Source organism: Myotis yumanensis, unplaced genomic scaffold (assembly GCF_028538775.1).
Source record: "Myotis yumanensis isolate MYYU_CA2020_CCGP unplaced genomic scaffold, mMyoYum1.0.hap1 SCAF_3, whole genome shotgun sequence".
Classification (NCBI taxonomy): Eukaryota; Metazoa; Chordata; class Mammalia; order Chiroptera; family Vespertilionidae; genus Myotis; species Myotis yumanensis.
The window spans coordinates 181674789-181698311 of NW_027223754.1; the positions used below are offsets into that span (position 1 = coordinate 181674789).

Below are 23523 nucleotides of genomic sequence, written 5' to 3' on the forward strand. Positions count from 1 at the left end.
ATTCATACTGGAGGAGAGTAAAAAAGGGGAAACAGTACCCCTGGGTTTCTGCCAACCATAGCATCATATATATGGATTTTGGCTGACCAGCCCAACTAAATGTTCAAATTGAAAAACGGAGGGATGATTTTGCCCCAGTACTTTTAAAAAAACTAAAGTAAAATTTTCAAAAAATATATTAAGCCAGTCATGGAATTATCTTACTTCACTTTTTTACAAAATTCTATGAATCCATACAAATTTGGTATAATGGGCATTAACTTATTATGCATCTAACATGACCCCAGATTGCCATTGAATTATCTCATGGATTTTCAGGTAACTGTTCTTTTCTCTGAAACAGAAAATAGAATTGAAAAAAAAAAGCTAGCCATTTTCCGTAGCCTGTTCATAGGTTTCGTAAGTGCAGCTAACAATAAAATCTAACAATAAACCACTTTAAAATATAAATTTGAAATAGATATTATATTACACCATTTTACCATTTTTATAAAGTGCCTTGTTCCAGTGTTTTTAGTAAATATATACATAACATTTTGTATGCATTAATTAACATGTTTATTAACAGGTTTCAATGTCACCAAGTCACACCATTTGATTCAAACTGTTCCAATTTTGACAAGTTATCCTGCTACTACTGGTAGATATTTTATGTACCTAACTCATGAAGATTAAACAGTAGCTAAGTGGAAACTACATATATATATATATATATACATATATATATTATCGATTTTTTACAGAGAGGAAGGGAGATGGATAGAGAGTTAGAAACATTGATGGGAGAGAAACATCAATCAGCTGCCTCCTGCACACCTCCTACTAGGGATGTGCCGGCAATCAAGGTACATGCCCTTGACCAGAATCAAACCCGGGACCCCTCAGTCCGCAAGTCAACGCTCTATCCACCGAGCCAAACCGGTTAGGGCTGTATATATTTTGTAAATCCTCACCCAATGATATGTACTTTTTTTATTTTGAGAGAAAGAGAGAGAAATTGATGTGAGAGAAACATTGATTGATTGCCTCCCATATGCACCCTAACTGAGGATGGAACCTGCAGCATTTTTGATGTACGGGACAATGCTCCAACCAACAGAGCCACCTGGCCAGGGAGGAAGCTATATTTTTATTCTATAATAATACTTATATAAAACTGGATATAATTTAAACAATAAAATACAAGCAAATTATGCAATATTTTAATTTTAGGGCACAGAAAAGTAATAACTTTTTGTTTGTAATGAAAAAAGCGATGTCGTGTCTGATTCTTATATATTGCAATAAAAATTTGAGTGATAATTGTACTCATAAGGGCTAATATGGATAGTTATAAAATAAAATGTGAACTATGCAAACTTGACCTGTGCAAGCATAGAACAATTGAACATCACCATACCTGCTGAACTGACCACATACAAATCTTTATATCACCATGTAGTGCACTGTAAGGAAAATATGTAAAACAAATTTGGATTTTAAAAAATGTAACGTTAAATGTTTAGAACATTGTTGCACATAAATAGTACATATTAATATAATGCTAATTATATTGTTTCCATTTTTTATTAAACCAAAAAGTGCTCCTAGGAAACTTAAGAAAAGGGGTTATTTTCTAACAGTTAGAAAGTTTTGTTTTTCTTTTTTGTATTTAATTTGGGGAGCAGTTCTGATCAGAGCTACACACCATTTCACTCCTCCATCATGGATGTTCCAGGAACTCTACCTAAGCACCAGGCTACAAAGATGCTTGGGACTCAAACCCTGTTCTCTGGAGGTTGGATAAAAGCTGTCTACATCATAATTTTATATGAACAATGTATTGTCTCTCAATAAAAATGAATAGTACAAATAATAGCTCTTTCAGAATATTTCTTACAGGTGACGTCAGTTATGTGCTTTCTGGATAGTTGAGTGTACTTGTACTTTATGTAATACAAAAGGCGTTTCACAATATGTAGTTCACAGTGACGTTTTTGACAGCTGACCAAACATTTGTGATGTTCAGATTGAATGCTAAGATCACTGATTGGTAGAGTAACTTGATGGGAAAGGACAAGCACTCTACCTGTGTTTTTCTAGGCATTTGCAATCAGCTTTTCCTTATCACAACTCATGTTCTAATGATCATTGCAGGATGAAGTGGCACAGCCACTGAACCTATCAGCTAAACCCAAGACCTCTGATGGCAAATCACCCACATCACCCACCTCTCCCCATATGCCAGCTCTGAGAATAAGCAGTGGGGCGGGCCCCCTCAAAGCCTCTGTCCCAGCAGCATTAGCTAGTCCTTCAGCCAGAGTTAGCACAATAGGTAAGTTCTGTTTCTTTTGTTATTGCTGATTTTCTGTTTGTGGCAATTGAATGAAATCATCTTTTAATGGCAAATCACACATACCCTGTGCATGGCTTTAGTTCCATACGAGAGTTCCAATTTGATGAGCCTCATAGGTCTCTTTTAACATGCAATTGGAATTTGTAACTGAACTCCAAGTTATAATTTCCCCCTGAAAATCAAATTGAACTGCTTATGTTTGTTGCTATAACTGATGTTCCTCAGTTTATATAAAAGAGGCCTAATGTCTAATCACAGAGAGCAGTGGTTCCAGAATGCTATTGTCAGGTGACTTGCCTTTTCCATCACTGAAATTTATTTTTTTATTTTGTGATATGTACAAAGTATACATAATAATGAAATACCTTCTGCCTGGCTTAGCAGTCAACCATCAGGATGTGAAGTTTGTTTAGTTCCACACCACTTGAAATTTACCTGAATATATTAAAAGTATTATAAAAAGTTGATAGCTTCATTTCTCCAAAATTGTCATTTCAGTAGAGTAGCCAAACACTAGAAAATGTTTCTCATATGTAGTACTTTCAGCAATATTTAATTTTTTAAAAAAGAAATGCTTCTATAAGCTTTTAAAATTTGTAATAGTTTGTATTTTAGTAACAGAAATTAGACAGCACTTAATTAATTGCACATTTATTAAAGTGTTTGTCATTTGTATATATTATGAGGAGGCTAGCACAGACCAATCCTCAAGGAGCTCAAGGTTTAGTTAGGGGGAAAATCATCCTACAGCACAAGTCAGCCATAATAAGTAATATTCCAGAGCACAGGTACAATCCTTTGTTCATAAAGAGGAGAGTGTGGAATTCTATTTGGGAAGGATCAAGGGAGGCTAAGCTGGGGATAATCTATTTCAAGTGGAGCCTTGAAGAAGAGTTATAGCCCTAGAAATTTAGACTGTAAAAAAAAAACCTACACAAAAACAAAACAAAACAAAAATAAACAGTAAATTAGTACACTTTTGAGAAACATTGATTTGGCTAGGTATAGAATGAGGGTGTAGTAGAAAATGATCAGAGATAAAACTTAATGGGGCAGAAAAGTTAAAGAACACGAAGAATAAAAACATTAGGATTTAGTTGGAGCTTATGGGTAGGTAGACTCAGAGAGAGGTTAGTACAAGGGTGTAGCAGAATTCCAATTACAACTATTTGAAGAATATGAGGAAAAAAAGAGCATTTGATATATAAACCAGCCTCTTTGTAAGCTTGATATTGAAAAGTAATTTTGAGAATGCTGAGTAGTGGTAGGTTTTAGAATAGAAAAACCATATTATTTTCAAATGGAATAAGAATTGGAGAGATGTATAGATATAAAAGAGTGCATCAGTGATGATGCAACAACAAGAGATAAGGAGAAAGGATTAACTTTGGAAAGGAGAAAAGTCCATTGTTTTTTCTAAGACTGAGGGAAATAAAGAAAAAAGTAAAGTTGTGAAGAAATTGTGGGATGGATAGAAAGAAAGCTGAAGGAATGTATTCCAATTGCTTCCATCTTCACAAAGTAGAATTCCAGATTATTTGCCAACAGAAAGTCAGTGTGGGCCAGTGGGGCAGCAATAAGAAGAGAAACAATGAAAACTTAAATTTTGAGAAGTCTGAAAAAGGTTGGGTGTATGTGTGCTTTTTATTATTATGCACCATTCTGTTATGGTCAAACTCTCAGTCACTCTGCTCAACATCCTTAATGGACACCAAGATAAAGACTTGCTTTCATGTCCTAAGTTGGTAAAAAAAAAAAAACAAGAAAAAACAACACTTTATTTGGCAAGAATGATTTATTTCCATAATAGACATGAAGGCTTATCCTAGTAAATATCACAATGTTGGTATATGAGTTACTTTTGCAATATCATTAGAACTAGAATATTAAACTAATGGAATAACTAATGCATTTGTATTTTTTAGATGAGGATTTTATACATTAGCATTCCAAAGATTAAGTATAAGAAAATATTTTAGAAAGGCAAGAATATATTTAATGATATTTGTCATCTGACTTTCTCCACGACTAAAACTTCTCTTATTTTGTTCCCTGAAACATCCCTTCACCACACACATATTCCTCATATTTTCCAAGGAGTTGAGGGCACTACAATTTGCTTTTCTATTTTCAACAAATGGCAGATGTTGAAAGCTGAAACTATAATGAGTAATAATGTAGTTGGATAAAAGCTCTGCACATTAATGGTGTTGTAAAGGTCACTCCTGAAAGAAGAATTAATGTGTTATGCCATTAATAAAGCATGGAAAACTCTGAACTAAAAGATAACTAAAGGTATCATTAATGACATGGGTTCATTGTTATATACCTACCAGCCATAAATATAGAAAGTGAGTTTTTGAGGTTGGTGACCAATATTACAGTATATTATATAAGGACGTTTTTAATATGGTTGGCAAGTGATAGGCAGCTCCAAAGAAAGAATCCTTAAAAGCCAGGGAAGGTTCAGATGATTGATGGATAATTTTAGAAGCTCTTGACCAGATGTTATCTTTCCCTCATTGGCCGTTTTCACTTACGTTGCACATATATAGAACACTTTTAACTTTTTTCAAAGCATTTTTAATCTATTTTCTCACTGCAGTTAATTTTAGAAGTATAGAGCCTTAACTAGATGGAGCAGATATCCATATCAAATTGTCAAAACTTTTTATTTTACAGATAAAGAACAGAGGCCTACAGTGGCTAAGTGCTTACTAGGGACTCTAAGTAAGTTGCTCTCATGGTGTAGATAGATCTGTGACTCTGTTTATTACCTCAGGTTTAGTTTCAAGGAAACACATACACAGAAACTTAGTAACTTGGCCAACTCGCATCCAGTGGAGGTTGAGGCCTTAAAATTAGAGTCCAGGTTGGGATGCTTTATTTTTAGCTATTGCCTATTGGTAGTCTCTCTGTATTACATGCTTTAATCAGGCATCTATTTAACCTTTCACTCATTCATCCAATAGATGGGTATTAAACATCTTCTCTATGCCATACATTTTTCTAAGCCTGGAGGATAAGCAGGTGAAAGAGTTGGACTGAGGCTTAGATGCCATGGTCTTTGTTCTATCATCTCTAAAACACTAAAACATATTATTCTTACTCTTCATTCCTGATGGATAAGTGAAATTTTGCCTGAGCAAATGTGTGTACACACACAGATTCAATAAGATGAAGGGAAACACTTTGAGGTCCATTAATTTGGTATTTTATTTCTGCAACTTGCTCATTTAAAATATGATGCCATGAAGGAGAATATTAGCTCAAATACATTTACATTTTTTATGAGAAAAACTTTTCTGAGGGTAAGTTACTGAACAAGAATTGTGTAATAGTTACATAGGTAGCCATTGGATTATCAGGAAGTTAGGGGTATCATTCAACATCTGGCAATTAACATTCACAAAACATTTCACAATTTACAATTTGCACTCATGTTTATTATTCAACTAATTCTTGAGAGATTTCACATGTGAAGAAATAACAAGGTGCCCAAAATTTGATGATGATATGATGTCAAAAATCGTAAAAAATATTAATATGTATTGAAAATAATTTAAAACACCTGGGCCTTTACTTCTACTTATACCTGAAAAACCAAATGTAAAATAAGTATGTACTAAATAAGAATTTGTATTGCCCTGATAGCATTTATTAAGCTCATGAATTTTAATAAATCCATGATATATAGTACAGGCTTCCATTGATATGATGACATAGAAAATCAATGAACTTGGAATTATAAACTGGAAACTTTCAACTTAGAAATATGCATTTATTCCTTCAACAGTCTGCCATGGGCCAAAGGAATAAAAGACTAAAAGAAAAAAAAAATGCCCTCAAGTAGTGAGTTCAGAGACTGGTGTGAAAGACAAATTTAGAAAACGAGCTACAATGACACAGTAAGAACATTTACAAGGTTTTGAAGGAGCAGATAAATGGGAAGTACTACTGCTGCCAAGAACTATGTCTGGGGTATGTCAGCAAAATCCTTACAGAAGAGTGACATTTAAATAAATTCCCAAACACACCAGGAAGAGAGCGTATTTCAGTAAAAGACAAGCTTGGGTGACAGAGGTGGGCGGGAGGAGGAAGGCTATCCTTAGAACAGGAAATAGTTCCTTGCAGCACAGAACTCCTGAGAGACCAGCAAGAAATGACCCGGGAAAGATAAGCAGAGTTGACATCATGAAGAGATGCTTAGGCCATTTTACAGTGTTTGGAGTTTATCCTAGAATGACATTTTGTGGGGAGCATTAAAGTGTTTCCTGTTTCAGTATATTTGGGAAAGGCTGCATATTATTGCTACTTCTTGCAGATACACGATGCACATGAACATATTCAAGATTTTGAGAATTTGTGCATTGAAGAAACATTTTTAACTTTCATTAGTATTTTCCACATTTATTGGAACATGGGGTTATTTTGCTTCACAAAATCATCATCTTATAATGCTCCCTTAAGCATTGGGGTACTAATCAGGTAAAATGACATGATCCAAAATCCTTGTTTTGGAATATTTTGGAATGTTGTATCTGCAAGCAGAGTAGGAGATGGATTCAAGGAGTGTAAGCCTGAAGATAGGGAAACCAGTTAGGAGGTTATGGCATTAGCCCAAGTGAGCTATGAGGTGGCTTCAGCAAATGTAGGGCATGTGGGGATTGAGAAGAAGCACATGTAAGAGCAAGGAGCAGACAGAGCTGTCAGGGCTCGGTTGTGGTTGCCTTTTATATGTGTGGGTAAAGGAGGTGTCTTAGATGACTCCCAGGTGACAGCATGGGCAACTGGCATGGGCTATGGGTGTAGAAAGAACAGATTGAGGAAGTGGGAGATGATGAATTCTGTTCTAGACACACTGCACTTCAGATACTCATGGGACATTCAAGTAGAGAACCTTAGGAGGCAGATGTATGTAACTAGGAATAAGGATTTGAGTCAGACAGTAGATATTTCACAGTACTAGGAATCACCCCTTGACTCTTAGGATTATGTTTAGGATCAAATGTGATCTATTGAATTCTAAGGCTGATGCAACCAATCACAAACTGGGTAGCTTGAAACAAATTTTTTCTATCACTGATTGGAAGCTAGAAATCCAAAGTCAAAGTGTCAGTAGGGATTAGTTCCTTCTGGAATGTCAGGGAAATCTGTCTCATGCTTCTTGATTAGCTCCTAGTGGTTGCTGACAGTCCTTAGTGTTCCTTAATTTTTAGATGCAAAATCCAAACTTTGCCTCCATGGTCACATGACCTTCTTCCCTGTGTCTCCTTATGTCAAACTTTCCTTTCTCTCATAAAGACACCAGTCGTTGGATTAAGGCCCACCCTAAATCAGGGTGATCTCATTTCAATAGAGTCTGTTAAGAACTGTATTTCCAAATAAAGTCACATTCACAGATACCAGGGGTTAGCCTGAGACAGGGACACTTCCTTTTGAGAGACACAACTTAACCCATTACAGGTACTTCCTGCTTTTCCTCCTACCTTTCGATCTTGGTTTGTTTTCATTGTGGAGCAGCCATTACTCGCTTTTTCTGTTTAATTTTACCCTTGCTAAGATTGGACTTGCCCATTTGCACATTTTTTTTCTGCCTCTGAAAATATATAAAAGGGTCTTTTTAATTTTAAGAATTTTGTTGTTAGTGGTTAAGAAGCAACACTTAGATGCAAAACATCAATTTGTGGTAAATTTTATAAGATTACAGAATCTGGCGACTCTGGTGATGATTCCTAACCTGTGCTTCCCACATCTCATCTGGGATGCTAACTGGAGCCATATTGGCCTTTGTCCTCTCACTTCCCTCCCAAGATTGAGGTTCACTGAGTCTCTCCTAAACACATGCCCATCTTCCAATCCTGCCTGTAGATACAATCGCTGCCTCAGTATATAATGAGGGAAGAATAAGATGTATCAGGTCATCATTCTGGGTCTTTTTGGACTCTGATGGGGGACTTCTATTTAATTGAACCTCTCTCTCAACAAGAAATGACACCTCCTCTTGGACTTTATCATAACAAGACTGCTGAGGTACACATATCTTGGAAATGAAAGCAGAAAGAAAAAAAAGGAATAGTGCTTTTTACTGTCTTCTCAGATACCAAGAGCTATATACACCTTCACATCTATTATTTTATGTAATTCTTCCATGGAGGTTACATTTATTTTACAGGTGAGGGAAATGGAAACTCAGTGAGATTATTATAATTTGTCTAATATCACACTTTCTGAGAATTAGAAACCCAGATCCATCTGAACCCAATGCCCAAATCTTCTCTGTTTCACTAATGCTATTTGGCAAATGAACCGCCAGTTACAGAATAACTGTCAGGGGCCACTTGTGATACTAAAAAAATAAACAGATTAACTCATCTAATCTTCACAACATTTTCGTTGTGACCAATGAGACCACTGAGACTTAGAAAAGTGAAATAACTTTTGCAATTTATATAGCTAGTAAGTGGCAGAGCTAGGATTTTACTTCAGCATTGTCCAACTCTAAAACACACACTTCTTTTGAGGGTTGAAACCCTGAAGCTCAATCTAAAGAGCAGGTGAAGAAAGGATCCCAGGAAAGGATATATAGATGGAGGAATCAGAGAGGAGAGGGGATCCCGTGCTATGATGAGAGACAAGGAAGGAAGGCATTTCAGTGAGGTGATGGTCAGTGCGGTCATTCTGCAGAGAATGGAAAATGCCCCTTAGATTGGCAATTAAAAGAACACAGCAAGCAGGAACAAGATTGTAACAGGAATGGGAGAGTGAGGAAGGGACAGGAGAATTTGAATCTTTGAGAAGCTTGGCTTAGAAGGTAGAGAGACAGAGCTGGAACAAGGGGACAACAAGGAGGGAGAGACTTTATGTGCCTGTTTTAGGAGAGAACCTTAGGTACTTACAAGTGGAGAGGGTGGAGATGGGAGAGAAGAGCAGATGACAAATGTGAAAGAAAATAACCGATGATGAGGTGTAGGAATCTAGAACATGAGTGCAAGGGATTTTCCTTGAATGAAAACAGAGGCACCTTTTTACTGACACAAGAAGAGGCATAAATGGAGATAGATTTGAAGCTGCATGGGATAACAATGGGCAGGGGTAGGGTAAGGAGCAGGAAGGTGAAATTCTGTCTTTTTGGTCTTTTCAAAATCAGAGGCCAGACCATCTACCAAGAGAGGGAGTCAGCAAGAATGGTAATTTGGTGACTATGAATAGAAAAAAATGTGAAGAACCACCAAACAATCCCATTAAGATTCAGTCTATGGTATATAAATGGCTTTTATGATTTAACACAAGAGGTACAAATATTAGAATTCCAGATCGCATGTGAACCAAAACTCAAGAGTCTCTAAGAGCAAGAACGTTTACTTTAAAGTAAACTTCTATTTCCACCTGCACAGGAATACACACCACAACTTGGAACTAGCCATGACAGAGCATATTTCCATTAGTCATTTACCCCGTAACAATTTGCATTCATTTTGCATCTATATTAATTATTTTTCCTTCATAATGTTATATTGGCAGCAACTAAAAAACATAAAGAATTAATACTTGTATTCAGTGCCATGTGCCAAACCATTTCACACATATATGTGCTCTGGAGAAGCTAAATAGACTACAAAAATGTGCGATGCCTGGTTGTACATATACAGGGGTTAGAGGGTAGGAAAATCAAGCTGTCCACTTACGATGTTACTAAAAGAACATATACCAAGACCATCACTGCCATATCAGAGCTGTATTGCTTTTTAGAGTGGTAGTATTTATGAACAGAATACCTCAAGAATCATATATCAAGAAGCTTGTCCAAGTCAGCATAATATAATGTTAAAACAACCATCTTTTATAGTAAATATTAACCTTGTAGGTCTGACCTTCAGTCAGTTGTTCATATGGAAAATAAGACAATAATTAATAAATAAGAATAAGCTGTTTCACGTACTCACAACTGTAAACCTACTTTTGACCCACCCTGCATAGTAGGTCCAGGCTTCCTCTTGCATGGACTGCACTAGAACTTATCTTTCTGCTTGAAGGAAAGCAGAGGACAAGGTCTGGTCTGTGCACAATAAGGGGTGGGGGGAGGCAGTGCTGCCCTAATCTCACATCAGCTTCTTCAATAGAAATGTTTAGGCAGCAAGTGGGTTTCTATGTGTTTTGGCAATCAGCAGATCAGATAGAAGAGTCTCGCTATACAACGAGGATGTGTAATCTGACATGATTAGACAAGGCTCTTTAGTACCAGAACATTCATAATTGAGACAAAGAAATAGTATTAATAACACTTTCCTAACACGGCAGCTAGCCATTTTATATTTCCTTTCTTTAATCTTAGTGTTTTTCAACAAATCATGGGACTTAATAGCATGTTTTGGCAGATTAGAGGATTTATGGCCCAGATGTTTTTTGTTCTAAAAATGGATTAGGGTGTAAAGTTTGCTGGAATCCATGGAACATGTTGAGGCAAGCCGGTCATTTTGTGTGACTAGTGCCTGCCTTCTGTCTCACAGTCCCTCCATCTGTCACAATACACCAATGGATCTGGTTAGATTTAGCCTCATGTCACAAACAAGTCCCTTTTCTGGGCAATATCATAGTATAGATTTAGTTTATGCCATTTTATGCCCTCGTTAAAAGACAGGGAGAGCGAAAGATGAGATATTAGCTTGCCTTTCAATATTTGTGAAACAAATCCTTTCTCATTGGTACTCTCCCTTAGAATCATGCAGATTATCATAATAAAGGGCATCAAATAAAAAAATGACCAGTGTTAAAATTAAATGAAAAAATGTTTTGCTCCTTACACCTGCTATTCTTTAAAAGACATATTTGACAGTGTTTTTGTTTGTTTTGTTTTTCTTTTTTTCTAACTCTGGATTGTAGAGCTGCAGATACAGGCTGGTCATTTGACCATCTTATGAAGAGTATGAATTGTGTGACTATTCTTACCAGTAGCCACATTTTTTTTTAAATCAAACAATTACAGGTGCTTGGTTACATTCTGTGCTTGAAATTTAGCCTCTTAACTATTACAAGTATGTATCCATAGCAAACCACTGCCACCTGGGGTTTATTTCACTGTAATCCGATTCGGGGCCAAAATGCTCTTCTTTGCCAGTTAATAATGATTTATTTTTCCTTTAAATAACAACCTGGAAGTGCTATGCCCAAACTTTAAATTGGCCTTTTTAATGCTATGAGAGTGTCAGTAATTATAGTGATAATTATCAATATCTGCATTTTGTGGTAACATTAAAAGAAATCTTACATGAAAAGAAATCAAAGATAGGTTTTTTTTGCACTACAAAATATTCATATAATTAAAAATAGTTTCTTTAAAAACTATATTTCAAACTTCTTTTCAAGTGTGTGGAAACAGCTACCTTTTACTTAGTATTATGCTTCAATTACAGATGTTTGGCAATATGTTCATGTATGACTTATTCATTCATTTAGACAAATTCCACTGAGAAATTCTTATATGCCAGACACCAGCCACTACCCAAAAAAGAAGTGATTGTTATGGTTAAGGTTTCCATGCATTTCTACAAAACATAGCCTTTGTTCTGTTGCATCTTCAGGTTATTTAAATGACCATGATGCTGTCACCAAGGCAATCCAAGAAGCACGGCAGATGAAGGAGCAACTTCGGCGGGAACAACAGGTGCTTGATGGGAAGGTGGCTGTTGTGAACAGTCTAGGTCTCAATAACTGCCGGACAGAAAAGGTTAGTTCTTAAAATACCTGGCTTTCCAAAAATACTTAAATCGTCTGAATGCTTTTCTTCTTTATTATCTTTTCATCTTCTCATCATCTCAGAGTAATAGTCCTCCTCCGTTTTTCCTTTGTCAATACAAAAATCTCCATGTCCATCCGAATCAAAACCAGCCCCAAATAGGCAGGCTTATATTTCTCTTGTTTTCATCTTCAAACCTTATTGACAATTAATATCTTTCTCTGCCCTCCATTTGTATTGAAATGAAATGGCACTTGAGATAGCTGAATCCTAGTGAAAATTCTGCTTCCCAGAGATGCTTAACTTTGTATTTGGGGATGAGCTGGATTTGAAAATGCTGGATCTTCTTTAACCAGCATAAGCTTGGATGATACCCATGCTCATAGTCTAAGCATCTAGGATCCTGAGCTGGTCATATGTTTCTAATGCAAAACACTGTCAAGTTTTAGGTGGCTGGCACAGCTGGCAAATTTGACTTTATTATAAAACAAAATGTGATTTTTAAAACTTGGACATTATTCTTCTACCTAAGCCCATTGAAACTTCTGAATTTTTCTGAAATGTGACAATTTTAAACTTTTTTTGTCTAAAATACATTATATTATATTCAGAAAATATTGTAAGTTCTAGAAAGCTCAAAGTGATTTACTTTTTGTGGTAATGTTTGATATGTTTTGAATTGAAATTTTAAAGTGTTTTTGAATCTCCTTTAAACAATCCTCTAGCTATATAGACACAATAGATAAGAGAGGGGAAATGATCAGCTACTTAGCAATAAACTGGGAAACATGATTCAAACAGGACTGTACAGAATGAGCAGTTTGCTAGGCTGGATAGGTTCCTGGGTTCCCAGGTTTTATATGGAATTCGATGTATAAACTCTAAGTAGCAAGCAATCTGCATAGTGAAAGGAAATATATGCACGACCCTGTCACAACCCTACCTTTTTTCTGGTCCAAACATGGGTCAAAAGGTGGAAGAAACTCCTTCCAGCCTGTTCTGTTTCTGGAGGGGAGAGCGGATCGTGGGTCAGTCTCTCATCCCCTGCAATCTCACAGTGTGAGAAGGTGCTGGTGCAGCAAGAAGGGGACAACCTTTCTCTAGCTAAACGCCAGAGAGGAGGCCAAGCGAAGTGACAGCTCCGAGAAGGAAGGGAGGGTCGCATGCATAAAGGAATTTATATTCAAATATTTAAACATTCTTGAAAGGATGCTTGAACAGAAATTCCTTTTTTTTTTTGCTCCCCATGTAGAAATGAGTTTAACACTCAGCCAGATGCTAATGCAAAGTGACTCGAGCTATTCCTCGCAAGCATAGCTAAATTGCCGTTATTTGTTAAGTGCATTGAATTCAGCTGTGGATACAGCAGTTGGTTGCATTCAGCAAGCATCTGTACCCTTTTTTTTTTCTAATCCTCCAAAGCAGAGACAACTCTACCTATCTCCCCCCTCTCCTCCCCTGTGCTGGCTGGGACTTGTCAAGTGACAACCGACCAAATCCTTTTGGACAGGAAGGCTTCATCCCAAGTTCTATATACTTGCAAAACAGGCCTTGTGGTTGGATCAGGGAGCCCATTAAGAGCACTTTGATGGTATGGAAATTCATCTTCATGAAGCTCCTAGGCCCCTAAGCAGCACGCTGTTTAGCTCTGGTTACAGATCAGTCATTCACATCGGAGGGCAATAATTGTGCTGACGGCTTGTAAGGCAATGGTAGTACATAAAATAATCCCGGGCCCTCCACCATGACACTGCGAGTTAATCTTCTGTAATACAGATCAGCTGTTGTTCTAACACATGACTTCATGCAGGCTCCAGTGACTCTGCTCAGCCTTTTGATTAAGTAACAAGAGTGGAACCATCTGCATTCACTTTATTCCATAGTGTCTATTGTTAGGAGTCCTCATTGCCACTTCTTATTCTCCCTCCACCATCACACTTTATTTTATTTCTCTGATTAGCACCTCCTATTTGAGGTGTAGGAGTTAGATTGCCTCTGTGGAAAGCTACTGCTTTTAATTTTCCTATCTCTTTTGTAGAATTATAATGACTTTTTTAAAGACTATTTTTGAAGTAATATTTGCCAAAATCTGCTGCCCAATTAATGTCTTCATTCTCAAGAAGGTTAGCATTCCCAAATCTTTTCACCATGCACTTTCGATGCAGTTGAGTTATGTCTTCAATTAAAGTCTTATATTTTTATGGGGTTTTAAGTGAAACTCTTAAAACATGAAGGCAAGCAGTTTCAGTATTGTAATAATATGGCTAACTCTTGTAATGCACAGGTAAACCTTTCAGCAGGACCCAAACTAGTTCATCCCTTGTTACCCTTGACACCTGAGAATGAACTGAGATTATTGAACCTCTCTAAGAAACAGGTATTACTGTGGTTGCCTTTTCTTGTTGAACTAGCTTGGGTGTTACTTCCACAATGTCAATGATTGATATACATCTGTGCAATTCATGGGACTGAAATGATGTCAAATTTACATATTTAATTAGTAATTATTCAACATTAGCATCTATTATCTATTAAGGATGGGGCTGTGTACTTGAGGTGCTATCTATAATAATAAAAGCATAATATGCTAATTAGACCTAACATCCTTCTGGTCGACCTTCCAGATGAAGCTGAGGCTGCAAGGACTGAGGTGGCCACTGCAGCGGGCAGGGGCTGGGGCAGAGGAGACAAATTTCATGCATCGGGCCTCTAGTATTTAATAAGAAAATATGTCCTCTGCCTTTATAGTTTTTAGAGTTGAAGTCAAATAATTATTTTGACTGTTAATCATAGCATATTTATGTTAGTAGGCCTACCTATGGTATGAAATAAGGATCCCACATTGCTTAGCATGTCAGATCAGTTATATACCTGAGTTGGCAAAGTGGATGCTTATTCTTCCACATAAAGTGACATCACTATACATAGTGGGTATTTCCCTAATACTTACCTTTTTAATAGATTTTTATAATCACCCAACTTTAGCCATGCCAAAGCATAGGTAGATTAGTAATTGGCTTGACATTTTGCTTCTGGGTTATTTTTTTTAAATATACATATATGTATTGATTTCAGAGGGGAAGGAAAGGGAGAGAGAGAGAAACATCAATGATGAGAGAGAATCATCAATCAACTGCCTCCTACATGCTTCCACTGGGGATTGAGCCTGCAACCCAGGCATGTGCCCCAAGAGAATCAAACTATGACCTCCTTGTTTCTAGGTCGACACTCAAACACTGAGCAACACTAGCTGGACTGTTTCAGAGTTCTTAATGAAAGACAAACAGGGTATATGATAACTTCCTTTTATAGTTTGCACTATTATCTTCTCATATAATTTGAATCCCATAAGGAGGATTTTTTTTTCTTCCTAAAACAATACTCCCAATTTTTCAAACCCAGAAGATATGTGAAATATAAGAAGTGGGTTGCCCTGGACGGTGTGGCTCAGCTGATTGAGCATCATCCCATGCACCAAAAGGTTGCCAGTTCAATTCCAGTCAGGGCACAAGCCTGGGTTGTTGGCTTGATCCCCAGTAGGGGATGTGCTGGAGGCAGTGGCAGTTGACTGTTGTATTGCTCTCACATCGATGTTTCTCTCTCTCCCTTTTCTTCTCTCTCTAAAAATTAATAGAATATATTTAAAATAAAAACAATTATTTCTTTAAAAAAATAAAGACATGAAAGGAGTGGGTGCAATAAAGGAGAGAAAAAGGTAGAAAGGAGCTGGGAGAAAGGAAATGGGGAAAGAAATTGAGCCTGGTGCTTTCCAGCAGCCTAAAAGGTGATAGCATCACCTGACATCCAGATAATTGGAATCCTGCAGTGGAGAGCTGTTTTCTTGAGCACACAAACCTTATAAACATTATGTTTTCTTCACATTTCAAATAACCAATATGGTTGTCCCAACTAGAAGGTCTTCATTCGGAAGAGCTGTAATTGGGCAGTGAAAACAATTAGAAGTGTGAAGAAAGGGATGAATGTCTTTCAGTAATATGTACTGAAACACATAATGAAAGTAATTTTTACTGAAACACATTGTAATTGAAGACTTCTAAAAGAGCTTTCATTTCTTAACTTTTCTTGGAAGTGTTTCAACATACCCAAGAACTGTGTATGTCAGATTTCTTGGAAACTCTGGGACACAGTGTTATTTATAATTGTCATCTCTGGTTAATTATAGCCTGATTGTATATTCAAATAATGTGATCATTTTACCACACAGCTCTGTTACAGATTACTTTTATGGATGGATAAGTAAACTTCTCAGGTAGGAAGACTCAGAAAGAATACCTTCATACAATTATTTTATTAAAAAAAAAAACACCTGCTTTGCTTCCTTAATATCTAAATGGCAGTTTTGATCCTACAATCAACTGCATACTTAGGTTCTGACCTTGTGTTTGAAGGTGTCCATACCTAATAGGAGAACAATTTAAATGTAATAGAGACCCATTGCTCGGGACTGAAATAAATAATAGACCAGAAGTTTCCCTGCCCTTTTCTTTCAATGGTGTTATCCTAGGAAGATGATACCTATGCTGTAGTTAAATGCATGTATTTCAATACATGTATCAGGAAATCTAAATATAGTAGCTTCAACCAAGATTAAGTTTTAGCAAATAATGAAGTAAATAGCAGAAGGTTGGTGACATTAGTTTATCAGCTCAGTGATGTCAAGGTTGAAATCTTTGTGGTTCTCTTGGTTTTCCCTTAAAGTCACAAAATGTGGCTGCACCTACAGCTATCCATGAAGGCAAGCAGTACAGGAAGGGGAATTTGTTTCCTCTTTGCTAAGTTCAGTATTCATTCACACAGGGATGTTTTTACATTATTCTCATAGGGATGTTTCTCTGTATCTCTCAAGCTGACTTCCACAAACATCTCCTTTGGTAATGCTGGATCATAAACACATCTTTAAGAGGATTACTGACAAACGGAAGAGAAATTGCATTAAATTGATCATGAATTATGTTCTGGGACTGAGAGAGACCTGATACTATCCTCCCTGAAATCAAGGGATATCTTAAGATCAAAGATTATATTGAAAGCAAAAAAAAAGAAAAAAAGGAACCAGAGTAGCTATTGGGTAGGAAAAGGCTATTTGGGAGCCACAGCTATATTAGAAAAAATGATACTAAAACTCTCAAAACTGCTCTGTTTTTATTGTTTCCTATTTGTTGTCATCTAACTAACTTGGCTCTTCTATTACATGTTGAGAGCCTTCCTTATAACTTGTCTGTGGTTCATTAAGAATTAAATTAATTGCCCTGGCCAGTGTGGTTCAGTTGGTTGAGCATTGTCCAGTGTCCTGTGCACCAAAAGGTCGAGGGTTTAATTCCCTATCAGGGCACATACCCAAGTTGTGGGTTCAATTCCCAGTCATATAGATTCCCAGTCAGGGTGCATATGAGAGGCGACCGATCTCTCTCTCTCTCTCTCTCTCTCTCTCTCTCTCTCTCTCTCTCTCTCCTCTCTTCTTTCCTCTATAAAAATTAATAAAAACATACAAGCATGTCCGGAAGAAAACATTGCTTGGTGAAAGTTTGAATCAATAAATGTGTGTTCACACACATGTTCTCTACATGTTAAGGCCAACTTCTGTATTAGTTTCCTGATATAAAACAGATGTCAATCACAAAAATAAACATGCAAATACTGTGCATACATTTCTTAAGGCAGAGAATTTTATTCCCCAGATATTAATTGCCAACAATGTACCTGGAATCTAAACACCTGCACATGCTATGAATGCATTTTTAACTGCAAAGAAAAACAGGTGGGAAAAATGTCTTATTTTTCCTTCTGAGGTTCAGTGACAATTCTTTGCAAATTTCCATAGAATAAGAGGAAAATTTGGTGAATAACATGTATATTATAAATAATAATTTACTCAATAAAGACATCAGTTTCTCTTTACATTTCTCAGTCAGATTCATAAGAAGCCTTACCACAGACGATATACCCATATTGATTTGTAAATTAAGGTGGATTTTCATTACTCTGGCACTAGAGAACTCTTCTTCACAACCTTCTCTTTGCTGCCATTGTCATTCCTTTTCTTTCCCTTTAACAGAGTGCCAAACATGAAATGACAGTGACCAATGTTGATTTAATGTGGATGTTTAATAATGAAAAAAAGTATGTCAGTCCCAGCATTAGTTACAAATGGCAGTGAGTGTATCGGATGGCAGCCCTGTAATAATTTTGTATCCATCATGCTTTCCCGATGCTTCGCTGGCCATCTGATGGATGGGGCCAGCAGTGTTAACGCTTCTGAAACTGACACAGTAGATCTAGTTCAGCATTACCTAACACATGCTCCTGCCCTTAGATAAGAAGGAGGCATGTGAGGAATTGTGAATTACAGGTTTTGCTTGCTTTGGACAAGTGATTATGAAAGGACTCATGCCTCTGTGTTCAGTGGAAGATTCTACAATTAAGTCATGATTTATGGATGGCTTTTGTAGATGTTGCCTTTAGCTAAAATGCATTAGAGAAGTTAAATTAAAACTAGATATTTCAATGGTTAGAGAAAGACTCCATGAGCAGAAAGCCATGTTAGGTAAATCCTTCAGGAGCAAATGAGATGTCATTGGAAGCGTGGCCAAGCAGGAGCTTATACGAGGTGTGTGTGTGTGTGTGTGTGTGTGTGTGAGTGTGTGTGTGTGTGTGTGTGTGTGTTAAAAAAAAAAGTCCCTAAACTTGTAAACCCACTGGCTAGAATTTGCCTAAGAACCAATTACAATAACAAAACTGATTGATATTTTCTCTCTATAAAAGTGAATATATATTTTTTAATCTCTACTTTACATATAATTATTTATTTGGAGACTTTAATTAAAAGGTACTCACAATCTGGTATTGAACACTTGCCTTTTATTATTGGAGTCTCCCTACTTTGCAAATTTATATAAATGGATGGGAAACTGCTTTCTAGGCAACTGAGTATTAGAAAATCTAAACCAGCTTTGTGTGTGCAAGTTGGCATTTGATCCTTACGTTTTCCTTTCTTTTGTTTTTTCATTCATAAAACCTTCTTAATTCTGAGCGTCTTAGCTAGGGACCACTTCTTATGGGACAGGAAGGGAGAGGAAAACCCCTTGGTGAATATTATCAGCACAGAGCAGCCAATTTTCAAAGACCACGACAAAAAGGCAAATAGGTATTATGTCATCATCCATCCATCACTCTATATGTCAGCCTTTCAATAATTCCAATCGACATTCCTGACAGGCTGGTGCAAGTTAAAGGGGCTGTTTGTTTCTAGAAATTGAGTATAGGCTGTCTATAGCCTTTTGTTCCGGATGGGTGTTTTTTTTTTTTTTTTTTTCTGTGTCTTTTCATTTCTTTCTTTTCTTTTTGGGGGCATTTAATTGAAATCCATGCCGAGTGTGCAGACTGCAAAGATCAGAGCTGTTTTCTTCCAGCAGTGGTAACTATGCATTAAACATTTTGATTTGTTTGAGCTTGAAGTTTAGTCCTTTTTTGCCATTTGCTTCATGGAGTTTGTGTATATTTACAGCCTCTGCATTTAATGGCCACATGCCTTATTTTCACAGATGGCCAGTGGAAGACTTTTTCTTCCTCTTAGTAGAGCCTGCTTTCAGCTTTGCTACATTTGTCACAGTGCCACTACTTGCAGCTAGCAAGTGCCCACGCCTGGTGGGGAGCAATTATGGTGTGAGTTTTTGAAGGAGCTTTTTAAAGGTTGTTTTTTTTTTTTTCAGTAAACTTTTTATGGTTTAATTTCCAAGCCTAGAAAAGCTGTGCGTGTTTTCAAACAGAGCGTCTTGTGTTCTTTACATCATTCTGGTAGAGGGGTTAGTGCGGGATGGTCCAATAAAATGAGATACACAGGGCACGCCAAATTGGTCTGTCAGATACACACCCACAGGCCTCTTGATGATTGAAATGGTCTCTTCATTTAAAGATCTGAAGCTATGCTTACAGTAGCATTCTTTCTTGTTAAATTTGTATTGAATGTATTGAGGTGACAGTGGTTAATAAAATTATATAGGTTTTAGGTGTACAATTCTATAACACATCGTCTGTATATTGTATTGTGTGTTCACCACCCCAAGTCAAGCCACCTTCCATCACCATTTATCCCCTTAACCCTCTTGTCCCTCCTACCACCCCCCTTTCCCTCTGGTAATCACCATATGAAGTGAATTTGAAAACACTATGCCGAGACCAATCTAGATATGATATTTTTAAAGTGTACTTCCAGGGTATATAGATAACAGAGTAGAAGAGTAATAAACAATAATTATGCCAAGGTCATAGGGTTGTAAATTTGCATATATGATGCCCCACATTTCTGATTTTTCTAAATTTTCTGTAAGTAAAATAAGAATCACTTTTTTGTTGGACTGGAACTTTTTTAAATGTGGTCTCTTAAGAATGGTCTTCACTTCCCTTCTCCCTTGTTCCCATCTTCATCCCAAAGATCAAACGAGAAAGACCTGCTTATGAGTCCTAGGAGGAGGAATGGCTATTGACATTTATTTTGTGCCTTACCATTTTCAGAGTGCTGTCACATTAAATTTCAATCTTGTATGTACTGCACTATAAGCGGAACAGTATGCTTATCTTTGTTTTGAAAATAGAAAAACCCTGAGATCTGAGAAGATGACAACAATTGAAATGGTTTTTAAACCCATGTCCTATGGCTAGAATTTCAGTCTCCTTCCTAAGGGACCATCCTGGAGAAAGCAGCCCAGCACAGTCACCCTGTGCCTCTTTGATTAGCTTGCTTGTGCTCAGCGTTGGTCATGTGTATTATTTAGTGTGTTCTTTTTGAGTCTTTATCACACAAAAAATCTCATTTAAGCCATCACCACCTCCACAATTTGTATATCTTTTCCCCAGTTCTTTATTTTTCCTGTTTTGGTTCCCTTTCTAGGTCTTCCTTTCCTCATCATGCACCAGCCCCTTCACCTGAGAATGAACTGGGAAAACAGAAAGAATATGTTCAATCTTTTTTTTTCCCCCCAATCTTATTTATTTTGCTTCTTGTAGCAGCTCTGATTAAACATGAAATTTTCGCGTTCAATAAAGTGAGATTTAAATATCTATTCTAATCTACATTTCCCTCTCCCTTCCTCTAAAACGACCATGGATAATTGAAAAGTGAACTATCACCTTGATGTGCCTGCCTCTATTTGTCAGACCCAGCATTTCTGAACCAAACCACGACTCTTTAAAATAGTCCAATTATATTTCTTTAATTGAGTTAACTGCTGGCTACTGAGGCTGCTTTTGTAAGAATGCTGACAGTTTCATCTTTTTTATTTCATGAAAAGGAAAAATTAAAGAGAATGATTCTGTACTTGTCTGTAGCTCAGTAACTGACTTACCCATTGTCTATAGAACAGTTACTATCAGACAACATTCCGGTTTTGTGTTTATGTCTGTGCAGCCCTCCCACCCACCGGACATCCAGTGTAGGTTGTGAATTCTATTATTTGTCTTTGTTGGCTCCTGATTTTTTCCCATTAACCCTTCTGTTTGGGCTCAATGTGCACAGTATCTAGATCTGCCTTGATCTGAAATAATAACAAAGTCATTTTTTACACTGTGATTCAATGCTGACCACATATATAGACATTTAAAAACTCAGATCTTATTGTTTTCCTCTCCTGCCCTTCCCTCTTCCACATGTACACACCCTAAGCACCATCATGATAAATAAGCAAGAACCAATATTTTACCATGATGGTAGCCTTATCTACTTTCTTTGTGAGTGATTTGTTTTCTGCAGATGCCTTGAGTGACAGACCCATGCCTCAATGACTTCTTCTCCATAGCAGTGTTTTCCTTGCTTAAGTACTAAATTATAATGTTGAATTTGGGCCCATAAGTATGTATTTTATAAAGTACCTGAATCTGTAAATCTAATTATTATTGGAAAAATTCTTCATAATATATATTTCAATAACCATATTTTTTATAATTTGAATTTACTCTTTTGAATTTGAGGAAATGATTATGAATTCTCAACTATAAGTGGACTGCCTTTAAGTTTTGAAACTTAACTTTTGAGGAAATTATCATTTATGGATAGAGAAAATATATATGGTTTTATACATTTATCAAAATATTATACTTTTGTTTTAGGGAGCCCAGTCGAGTAGGACATAGAATTGCAGGTTTGTAAGAAAGTGAAAAGGATCTTTAATCTAACATTGAATTACCTCTTCAATACCTCTAATATGCCAGTACTTGAAAACCTCCAGGGAAGCGAAATGTTTTACATCCTGAGGCAGCTCATTCAAATGGAGAGACAGTTCTGACTATTCTAGAACTCTTCCTTCAGTTTTTCATTGTCTTTCACCGGGTAACATACAACCATTGGTCAGGGTTCTGCATCTCAGTTGGCATGTGGCCAAATTCCCTTTTCCACAAATAACAAGTCTTGATTGGATTTAAACATAGAGGTTCTTAAGATATTTAGAGATAATCTATTGTTGATCTCCTCTTCCTACTCCATTCAACTCTCTTTATCAGGGTCCTGTGCAATTTCTCCATCATGACAACAGGATTTTGGTAAGAACATAATCCAAAGCTGAGTTAAGTCCCACACATTATGACCATTGAGCTTCTCTGGTATGCATTCCAATTCCTGTAGAAAAGAAAAAAATGAGGTCACTGTAACATTGTTTTTCTTAGTGAATCCATATTGGCCTGTTGTTATCACCACATTGTCTTAAGTGCTCTTACCTAATTCTTAAAGCAATCAGCTCTGTCTTTTCTGGGACATACATTGCCACTAGTCCTCACATTTCTCTCGTCATTCATGGAAATTAGAACTAGTTGTCACCAACTTTCTAATATTTCTCCCACTTTAAAATCAATTATTTAAAAAATTATAAATAGGGATTCAATTTTATCCACAAGTCATTTTACTATCTTGGAAAGTTATTTATCTGGATTAAGACTTGAATTCATAGAAATTGTATGTTTCCTTCAAAACCATTCTGTCTTCAACTTTATAATATTTCTTAAGAAAACTTGACCTGCCATTATATTTTAGTTGTATCAGATTGCCTGATGAAACCAAGGTCCTAAGAAATTTAGCTAGAATTACCCTTCAGGAAATATTTCATGAAGCTGGATATCAAATTTCATAAAAGAAAATTAGATGGCGGAATCACATTATGGCTTCTAATTCATACTGTTTCCACCAGGAGAATCTAGTGGAATTTACAAGGGGGGGAGGGTAATCAGGATTAGAGAAGGCTTATTTTATAGATGATTAGACTCAGAGGACACTACAGACCTTTCCAACCCTATCTCCCTGTGATCCTCTGATGGAGAAAATGAATGGAAAAATATTCCTAAGAAATACAAGATTTCAGAATACCAAAGTGACTGGGAATATCTTAATGGATAGATTAACATTTGACCAGAGTAAATTAGTGAAAGATTTCTTCAAGTTGCATTATTG

General features: G+C 36.6%; 1 protein-coding gene across 8 annotated transcripts in view; it reads left to right on the forward strand.

Moving 5' to 3' along the window:
- Positions 1-23523, forward strand: part of SOX5 (SRY-box transcription factor 5) — a 972837-nt gene that overhangs the window by 929430 nt on the left and 19884 nt on the right. For all 8 annotated transcript variants that reach the window (XM_070410551.1, XM_070410552.1, XM_070410553.1 and 5 more), the window contains 2 exons: positions 2137-2314; positions 11917-12062. In XM_070410551.1, coding sequence (XP_070266652.1) covers positions 2137-2314; positions 11917-12062 — 324 coding nt within the window. The remainder of the gene's footprint in view (positions 1-2136; positions 2315-11916; positions 12063-23523) is intronic.